Raw genomic sequence first — 11,037 nt, 5'->3', positions numbered from 1 at the left:
TAGTTGATATATATATATATTTGTTTGCATAAGATTTCATGAATGATTACTATCAAATAATTTTTGTTATTCATTAAAAGATTACAAAATGAATTTATTATATAATGGTATAAAAGGTGCTAGGTTTCTCGCATTCTACTAGTATATATATGATTAATTATTCTAATAGTATATAATGCTTTAATTACCAATATTGTTAATGTCATATTAATGATGTGCAAATAACATGAAAATAAGACATAAAGATGATAAATTATTAAGAATGTATTTCACTTTAAGTAATCATCCAAAATAATAATAATAATAGGACAAGTACTAATTAAATATCGGTCTTATGTGTTTACAACAAACATGTATCTTAACTTGAGGGTTGCTTCTTCGATAAAGATGAACTATTCTACCTTCAACGAGAAAGATGATTATTGAGTAAACTATATTGATAATGCGTTATAAAATTATCAAATAAAGAGAATACTAAAATAAACAATAAATGAAATTAAAAGAGAATTTTCTCGTATCTTATTTTTACTCGCACAAGGGTTCTATTTATAAGCTTCATTCATTAAATGAAATACAGATAATTAAGTGCTTCATTAAAACATATATTAAGAAATTTACATATTCATTCTAATATGTCTATTTTTATATGTATTTAAAACTAATATGTATATTTTTGTAATATATTATATACTAAATTAAAGTATATCGACATTATAAAATAAATTCATATTAATCATAATATTTATTTTAATTATATCAATGTTTATTTAATTTTTTGTTTAAAGTCATTTAACTAATTGAATTGATGAAATAATAAAGGAGATAAACACAAATATAGGGATTCTTATTATCTCATCTCATTGTTTCATTGAGTTTAGGAAAAAAAATAATATGATTCAAGATAAACTAAATGAGATTTAAAAGAATAATATGTTAAAAAGAAGATTTTTTTAATAAGAAATATTATATTTACTTTTATTATTAATTATTATATATAACTTTTAAAAATATTTTATTCTGTTTTTATACAACATTTATTAATTTGTGTAAAGTATAATTAATTTTAAGATGAACAATTAATTCTAGTCCCTCTTACTCATAAAATATTTTATTGAAGTCCTTTGTAAGCAAAATTTTTTATTTTTAACCCTCAAACATTTAAAGTTTTATCTTAACTCCCTAATCTGAATTCATGACCTTGTCCTTGGACTCGGTTCACACCTAAAGCAATTGGAAGTACAAGAGAAATTGCCGTGGCCTAACTAGAACCAAGGAATTGGCTCCACGAAGAAAGGAGTCATTAGAAATAATGTTGAATTAGTCCAAAGGATACTCATTTTTAGTAAATATTAATTGGTGTTATCAATTGCGCCACAACCAACGTAAATGTGAATGCGCGTATCAGCAACGGTAAACTTCGAGGAAACTGCAGCCATCACCTAGCAAACCGTCAGCGTCGTATCATTGAAATTGGACCCACCTGCTTCTTCGCTCCTAATCTTTTATTTTATTTTTATTTCTTTTCATGGTGTGGAAAATCGGATTAATTTGAAAAATTAATATTCAAAAATAGTAGAAATGTACATAAAAGATATATTAATTTAAAAAAAGTTAAAAAATGTGGCTTAAAGGGAAGGCGCTCTTTTGCTAATCAATTGGACTCGATTTTACACACACTCTAAAATTAATAATTTATTTTCTTAAATTTTAAAAAATTGATCTATTTTACTAATTATTTCTTTTTGGCATATATGGCTAACTGTTTAGCAGGGAGGGTGTAACTATGATCTTAATTATCTATGTTAGTTTTTTTTTTGTAATAAATAATAGAATTTTAAAGTTATCAAAGTTAAATATCCGTGTGATTCCTCTAATTCTCAACCCTTCTTTTATTTCAATAAGACTTAAACTCACTAATTAAAATAAATATTAAAATATGTACATATGTAATTACAAGCAATAATATTTAAATTCAATAATAAGTGATTCTCTAAACACACCTTAAACTAGGGTTAGTTAGATCCTCGACCTCACTTATTGCTGGTATTTTCTTAAATTTTTATTTTTATTTTTAAGGTTTTGATATTTTATATTTAAAAGAATAAAAGCTTTATTTTGGCCACTGATATGAATATAACTAGTACGAGTCTCACGATTTGTATTAGGTTAATTATTTGTTTATATCAAATTATGAAATATAAATTTGAATGCCAAAATATACTCTTACCGCTTTTATTTTCGAAATTTAGACTCTCTATTTTTTGGATTTAAAATTTAAACCCAATAATTACTACTATTAAAATTCTTCTATTAAATTCATATGTTTGACAATTTGAAATTAAAAAAAATCAATTGGTAGTCATGTAACCTAAAAAATTGAAAATATTTATATAGATTTTTTTCTTAAAACATTCGTTCGAACTCATCATGATAAATAAATTTTTTGTTGAAACAATATTTTTAAGAAAAATTGACGTCAACATTTTGATCAAAATAGTTAATAACATTAAATATTTAAACTAATTAATGACATTATAAAAGTAGAAAGATTAAATTATGTCAAAAACAAGGTATATAGATTAAATCACAAATTTTAACATAGTATAGGGGCTAAAACTGAAGTTTGATAATTGTCTTATAATATAAAAAAGAACCTAAAAGAAATAAAAAGCAACATATTGGCCTCTAAAACCCTTAAAGAATTCAAATTATGTATAACTATGTAATGTTTTGATCAAAAATTAATGATATTAATGATTTAAACTAATTAATAACATTATAAACTACAAGGACCAAATTATGTTACAAATTAAAGTGTAGTGGTTAAATTTCACATTTAGCCATAATAGACAGACCAAAAAATGAAATTTAACCATTTTTTTAAAATTACAAAAAGAAAAAGATAAGCACCAATCTAAACCTACAAAAACCATTATATATAAACCGCATATTATTTTAGCTGAAAAGTTAACGATATTAACTATTGAACTAATTAATAACATTCAAAAAATACTGGAACCGCCACATGGCATTGTCAGATTGTAGTAGTGCCACGTCAACAAAAACTAAAAATGTTGGTGCGGAGGTACCAACTAGTAATGACCAACTAGGTCCAAAAAACTTTTAGGGATCACCTATGTACAAATCAACAAATTAGGGGGCAAATTAAATATTACCCCAAGAAAAATCAGTTTTGAATGAGTAAATGAAGCTAGAATGAGTTGTTTTTATTATTATTTTAAAATTAAATAACAAAATTCTACTTTTAGTCGGCCATTATTATTGAGTGAGGAGTCAAACTCAAAGTGTGAAACACACTCTCCTTAAACACTGTTGTGTACTCTTAAGCCTATTACGTGTTTGACCTTTTATTACTTTCATGGGACAGCAACTGCTTATAAATTCACAATTCCTCTTTTGCCCTTCCTTAACTATTTTTAATATTGGTTAAAATGTGCCACATGTCCCTATACTCTTTATAAATTTGAAATTTATCCCATTTGCTTTTATTTTTATGAATTCAAGTTTCTATATTTTTCAGATTTCAAAATTTAGATTATCTTACAATTCTTTATCAAACCCGTAATGTGACATTTTGAAATTATAAAATACTCGCATGATAAACTTGAATTTAATAGAAAAATTTTAAAGTAGAGGATTAATTTATAAATATATAAAGAATATATTTGTCACACAATACTTTTTAATTAACAAATTCAACAATTATTATTTGATCAAGCTTGAAATTTTAAAAATAAAATAAAAATTAAAGATGAAAAATTACCAAATTAAAGAATAGGGGCTAAATAGGCAAGCAACATGATATGAGGGGCAATTCAGACTTCTCATAATAAAGGAAAACAAGTGTTCCAAACTTAATTTCAAGAGTCAAAAACTCTAAACCATAACCATTCCGCCATTAACACGCAAACCAAAGACCTTCGTTGAACTTCCCTTTATATATATATATACACATACCTATCTCAATAATATCCCCCAAAAGAAGAGACAAAACCCAAATTCGAACGTTGTAAAAGAAACAAAGGAGAAGCCAAAAAAAAGGAGAAAAAAAATGTCGTGTTCCGTTGCCGTATCTAACTCTCCGGCGTTTTCTCCGTCATCGTCCCTTTTCCTTAACAAAACGCCGATCATCTCTCCTTCGACGGAAGCTCTGAATTTAACGTTAACCCACCTCAAGACTTCTTCTTCTCCAGCTTCTCCGTCTCCTTCTCCTTCTTCGCCTTTCAGGCTCCGGCTTCCAAAGCCGCCGCCTGTGTCTTTGCTCTCGTCTTCTTCTGCTTCTAATTCATCGCCTTCCTCCGGTTCGGGTTCGGCTCCAGGACTTGGATCGGGACCGGTATCAACAGTTTTAAAGAGGAAGAGACCGGCGAGGCTGGAAATACCGGTTGTGACGGAGGCCATGGGTTTGGGGATTCCGGCGACGCCGTGCGAAGTCGGGAAAGAGTTGGAGAGAGAGGGAGATGGGTATTCAGTATACTGTAAAAGAGGGAGGAGAGAGGCCATGGAAGATAGGTTCTCAGCTTCAGTTGAACTTCAAGGAGATTCCAAGAAGGTAATTTTTTTATGGGTCAAATTTCTGTTTTGGTCCCTTTACTATATTCAAAATTGGAAGTTAGTCCATATAAATTTGATATTTTTTAAATTAATCCAAATAGTTGTTTGCTATAATAGAGCAAAAGGTCTTACGCTGAATTTCGCACTCCAATTTTACGAAAATTGAGGAATTAATTATTTTATTTTGACATCAGATACTTTATAAAACCAAGAAATTAGTCCAACCGTTAAATCATTAACTTAAAATCAACAATTCAATAATTTATACACAAAAGTAATTTATATGAATCAAATTAGCAAAAATTAACGATTCAACTTAACACGTATTTACCAAAAATTAGATTAACTTCATAGTTTTCCGAAAATATAATTAACTTAGTTTTTGTAAAATACATAGATTCAATTTTGACAAATTAAAATAAAGAGGTAGAAGTATGTACCAAAACAGTTAATTATGTGAAATTATTTTAACAACATATGCAGTAACATTTTTATTGAAATAGTTACACTATTTCAGACTAAATTAGGTTTTCAAATGATAAATTGCAGGCAATTTTTGGCATTTTTGATGGACATGGAGGTGCTAAAGCTGCAGAGTTTGCAGCCCAGAAATTGGAGAAGAACATTTTAGATCAAGTTATTACAAGAAGAGACAATACTGCTGTAATGGATGCTGTTAAACAAGGTTATTTGAAAACTGATGCTGAGTTTTTTAAGGAAGACAATGCTGGTGGGACATGCTGCCTGACCGCTTTGATCCAAAACGGAGACCTTGTCGTATCGAATGCTGGCGATTGTCGTGCTGTTTTGAGCAGAGGTGGTACGGCGGAACCTCTCACCTCCGATCACCGGCCTTCGAGGGAGGATGAAAGGAGCAGAATTCAAAACCTGGTCAGCAAATTTCGGATAAATCAAATTTAAATATAAGGACTAATTTATAAATTAGTGTAACAGAGGGACCAGAACCAGAATTTGACCATTTAAGAATGAACTTGAGAAGAATTGTAAGAAAACTCCATCCGAACTTAACCTATAAGAAATGACCTGAAATTAAAATGACGCTTAAGAGTGACTAAACTTAAAAATGGGTTCAATTGAATTGAAATAACTTAAAAACTTCAAAATTTAAATTGATTCGATCTAAATTAACTCAATCGGTCCAATTGATAGATATTTATGTTCTTCAGGGTGGCTATGTGGATTTATGCCGTGGTGTTTGGAGAATTCAAAGTAGTCTGGGTGTCTCCAGAGGGATCGGAGATCGTCACCTTAAACAGTGGGTGATCGCTGAGCCGGAGACAAAGATCGTTAGTATCGAACCCGATTGCGAGTTCTTAATATTAGCCTCCGATGGCTTATGGGACAAGGTAGGGTCTTCACACCTTTACAATCTTTACAATGGATATATATATATTTTTTCATATGAATCTAACTGTATTCTTTCATCCTTCATTTCCTTTTTCCAGGTTAGTAATCAAGAAGCTGTTGACATTGCTCGCCCTTCATTCATAGGCACTGATAAACCGAATCTGTTGTTTGCTTGTAAGAAACTCGTTGATCTTTCGGTCTCGCGAGGCTCGTTCGATGATATTAGTGTGATGCTGGTTCATCTGGGGTACTATATTTGATTCTCTTAAACGATTTAACTCGTATGGTCATTACAATTTTAGAGGAGGAAGCTTAAGTGACACGGAATTTCAACCCTGATTTTTTATGCCAACATACAACGACTTCGACACTTCAATTGTGGCTATGCCGGCAGGGTTGACAATATTTTAATACAATAATTTATTTATTTAGACGCCATAGCCGAGGAAGTAGATGTGGAGATGGGTTTATTCTTTTATTCATCATTCTTTGTGGGGATTTTATAATTCCCAAGAGTCTTTAGTTGAAAACTTGCATATATTATCGACAATCATTCTTTTTTTTAAATAATATTCAAATTATTTTATTATTTTAATTTAAGTCAATTTTCTTGATTCTTTGCTGACATGTATTTGTATTTTACTTGAGTATTACTCTATTTGTAATACTAAACCAAGATAATTAAAATGATTTAAAATGTCGAACCCAAAGTTATTATATACACTAGATTTTATTAAACCCATAATAAGGTGTTAAATATATATATATATATATATATATAAATATAAAATTATTTCAACAAATGATTATGAATGAAGTGGTAAGAGATTTCTATTTGGATTTTTTTTCTTTTTGAAAATTGAGGGAGGGAATGGGTTGATTGGGATCAAACTTAAGCTCTCATGCTTACAACATCATGTTTTTAAGTTGTTTTATTTGAAATATTATATAAAAGTATGAAATAAAGAAAACAACCTTATAATAATATTAATTATCCTTTAAAGTAAGGATATTTTAGTAATTTTACAATTGAGTTGGTATTATCAACCATTTTATATATAGTATAGATCACTTAAAGATAATGATATAAAAGCAATTGTACTCAAATTATAAGGTAAATCCATCCAAGGTCATTAAACTATTAATAAGTTTATGTTTTGGTCATTTAACTTCAAAAAGTTACAAAATGGTTATTGAACTATTCAAAAGTTTTCAATTAAGTTACTGAGTTGTTAAAATCGTTGTTGTATGGTTTTCTCTGTTCGCCCTGCTTATACCAGTTGAAAACTCTCATTCTCCTTTTCTTCTACAATTTAATTTTTCATAAAACAACTTTGAGTGTCACAAATCTACGAATCAAAATCCAAATAGTATTCTTCTTTGATATCTGAAACTAACTGTTAGATCGACTTGGATCTAAAGTATGTTCTTCTACTCGTTGTTGGGTACTGATCCATTATATTGGTTATCAAATCGTCGCTTGAAGCTCTCTAGCTGGACTTTAAAAAAATTTCATAGCTTAGAGATTTAATGTAACACCCCTTACTTGAGTAATGGGTGCCACATTTGAGCACTACATCACTTAAATATCAACCGTACTTCCTACACTTTTTTTTTTCATTATTATTAAGCTTATTTTTGGCATTACAAATCATTTACGAGCATCCCTACAATTTGGTTGCAAACCAAGACCATTTGGGACCTTCTTGGGTCAAAACAGTTGTCATGCAGCTAGATCACAACATCAGGGTAGGGAACGTTGTGACAAGACTCTCTGGAATAGTTAAAGTTATCCAAATAATTAAACTACACAAAGTGCATTTGCAATTTTTTTTATATAGATAGACTTCAAAACACCTATGTACATGCCATAATCTAGTACCAAAATGTTAATTTCATGCTCTCTTTCAAGTCTTAGTGATGTGATAAGATGCGTTGAGGTTGTGACTTGAATTGAGAACTTCAATCCTATCTGCCACTTATGTGTTAAACAACAATACATTAATCTACATTATAGCTTAATAAGTACCTATGAATTCAAATCTTATCATTTCTTTAATTTATTTAATAGTAACAATATTACTATTATTATTTCATGAATATATCATATTAATCAAAAGGTTATTCAATATTTACAAATTCACTAATACTTCGATTCACTATTTTATCACTTTACAGTTTAACATGAACTGTTATCAGAATTCACTTACCATGACTTTTTAGCCCATGCTAATCACATTTGAACGAGATGGGTACATGGAAAATATCACATTACACAAAGCACAAAAGTGTTGGAAACACAGGCACCAAAGTGAATAACAGAATAGGAGGCACCAAAGTGCAACATCATGAATATCATGATTAACACGGGAGTGATTGGGTTCCTATGGCATGCCATGAAGTTCCACGCTAGTCTACGTGGGCATTCAAATGTCACTGGATTCACATTATTTATTCTCAAATGTAAAGTTTCACAATTTCTATGATTTCACTACACTTTTACACCTCTTTCAAACTAGTCCTCATTTACACAATTTCAATAATACTTGTAATTTTAATTATGAATATTCATTAGATTTCAATCACTATATTTTTAATTCATGACATACTATATTTCATATTCACTAGCATTGAATTCACTATTTACACAATTTAACTCACTTTTCTTCATTTATAATTTAATCCTATTTTTCACACCATTAGAACATTTATACATAAATAAACTAATTATCAAAATTATTAACACTATTTATTTATTATATCACTTATCAAGAGTTCTATTTCATGATAAATCTTCAAGAACATGTATATTAATTTTCAAGATCTCTAACACTTATCAAAATCATTAACACAATCAAATTATATAATCACTTTCACTAGACAATTAGTTTCATGTAAGACTTTAAATTATTTTCAATATAGTCCCTATTATCATGAAATTCAATATTCACTTCTTGACCAATTTATAAACAATTTATTTTCATATAATATTTCACTTAAAATTTTATCTCAATAATTAATTCATACACACACTTTTAGATATTTTACAATTTAGTCCTTAGCATCATGAAAATTCCATATTTATTATAATTTCACTTTTGTTTAATTCACTACCATATTACACTTCAATTAAGCCATCATTATAATATTTCATTTCAAATATCAAAATTATTTTAGATTTTATTTTAATAGTTTATCACAAATTTCATAAAATTTACATTTTGGTAATAAGAGAATTCAAGGGTACTTACCTATCATCCACCATAAATAACTTGTTCTCTCATCTCTTTATCACTTGAATCATTTCCTCTATTTCTTTCTTCAATAAATGTCAAAAACATAAAACTTCTCATGAGAAATCTCTACTTTAACATCATTTCCTTACTTTTCCAACAAGATTAAACTTGAAAACATGATAAAACTTTAATTTTCATACCTTGTTCTCTTGATTTCTAACCCTAACTTGATTTTCTCTCTCCTTCAACATGAACATATCTTGTCTCCACATGAAACTAAGCTCTCTATGTTGTTGCTCTATTGATTTCACTAAAATCTCTAAAAAATTTTGAAGGTTTCAAGCTTGAATTGGTTAAAAATGGTGGAGAAGGACTAAAATGATAGAAAATGAAAGTTTCCTTCATACATGGATGAAAGTGGCGTGATAATGGAAGAAAAATTATGAAAAATTCTACATTTTTTCCATCATAAAAATCTATTATTTAAATAATTAACATATTGAAATATAATAAAATAATCCCAACATCATCATTTTCATTTAATGGTCACCATTCTTTCTCAAATTTCAATTTCATCCAAGGGCTCAAATTTTACCACCAATTCATGAGATTTTTCCCATAAATATCTAATTTTAAAATGACCATTTTTCCTTTGAACTTTCTCTATAGTTTCATCCTTGATTCATTGTTCACTAATGGTAAGATCAAACTTCTAGTCCTTCCTCTTTCTCACTTCACTTCAATTTAATCTTTCTTATTTTTAATTTTCACATTTTTTTCCCAACACTTTTCACTCTCTTATAATTGAGTCTATATCCCATATTTGTTTCGCTTAAAACACGAGTCTTTTCAACTTCCTTCGGTATCCAACTACTTTCTCTACCAACACTAATAATTCCTATTTTATTTCCATTAAAAATTCTAACACGTGTCATTTCATATTAGTATTATTCTCGACTTAGGGTTTTTGAGGATTTACACTTAAATAAACACTTTTGAATAGTTCAATGACCATTTTGTAACTTTATAAACTTGAGTGACTAAAATGTAAACTTACTAATACTTTAGTGACCTTGGGTGTAGTTTATCCCAAATTATATTATCAGGCGGCCAAAGGCGAAGCCGGGTAGTGTTCCTGGCCTACCTTGATTAAATGGTACAATTTCACTTTTAATCCTTTTCAAATTCAATTTGATCCTTTTAAATCCCTATATTAATCAAAGAAATGCATTCTTATCCATTTTTAAAGGTTAACAATTAAATTTAAGCTATTTTAATACAAGATTTATACCTTTGGCCCCTAAAATTTTTAATTTTATCTCAACCCTCAAATAAAATTTATGATTTTGTTTAAAAACCATACACTATACTATTTTAAGTTTTACTAGAATATTCTCACTCGCTATGCTTGTAAAATCAAATTAATTTTTAATTCAACACGATATTTATATTAATATATGATTGGTTTAATTATTCGATCCTTAAGTAAATGAATAAAATTAAATTAATATGATGAAACTATATTAATTGAAATATGACACAAAAATATTAGAAATATTAAAATATGTCATGTCATATCATTAAAATTAGCACAAAAATAATATATGAAACTTCATTTAATTCTTCAATACGATAATAACACAAAAATAATATTAAAAATAATTAAATAAAATCGACAAAAAAAATGAAAACAACACGAATATATATAATGGTGAACGTATAAAAGTTTTATATAAATTCATTACATTTTAAATACATTTAAGTAAGAGGAAAATGTACTTCAGTGCACTCGAATTTACATCTTCCCATATTGATAACAATATTCATGCTAATTGAACTAATACTCAATCAATTGAAT

General features: G+C 28.4%; 1 protein-coding gene across 1 annotated transcript; it reads left to right on the top strand.

The window, feature by feature from the left end:
* The first annotated feature begins 3,915 nt into the window (after positions 1-3,915).
* On the top strand, positions 3,916-6,538 carry LOC108481580 (probable protein phosphatase 2C 25). The gene is made up of 4 exons (XM_017784692.2): positions 3,916-4,573; positions 5,125-5,466; positions 5,763-5,942; positions 6,042-6,538. The coding sequence occupies exons 1-4, from the start codon at positions 4,073-4,075 to the stop codon at positions 6,201-6,203; spliced, it is 1,185 nt and encodes a 394-aa protein (XP_017640181.2). The 5' UTR covers positions 3,916-4,072; the 3' UTR covers positions 6,204-6,538.
* The last annotated feature ends 4,499 nt before the right edge of the window (positions 6,539-11,037 follow it).

This window comes from Gossypium arboreum, chromosome 1 (assembly GCF_025698485.1).
Source record: "Gossypium arboreum isolate Shixiya-1 chromosome 1, ASM2569848v2, whole genome shotgun sequence".
In the NCBI taxonomy this organism is placed as follows: domain Eukaryota; kingdom Viridiplantae; phylum Streptophyta; class Magnoliopsida; order Malvales; family Malvaceae; genus Gossypium; species Gossypium arboreum.
Note: the sequence above shows the minus strand (reverse complement) of the source record. Positions and strands in the feature narration are given on the sequence as shown.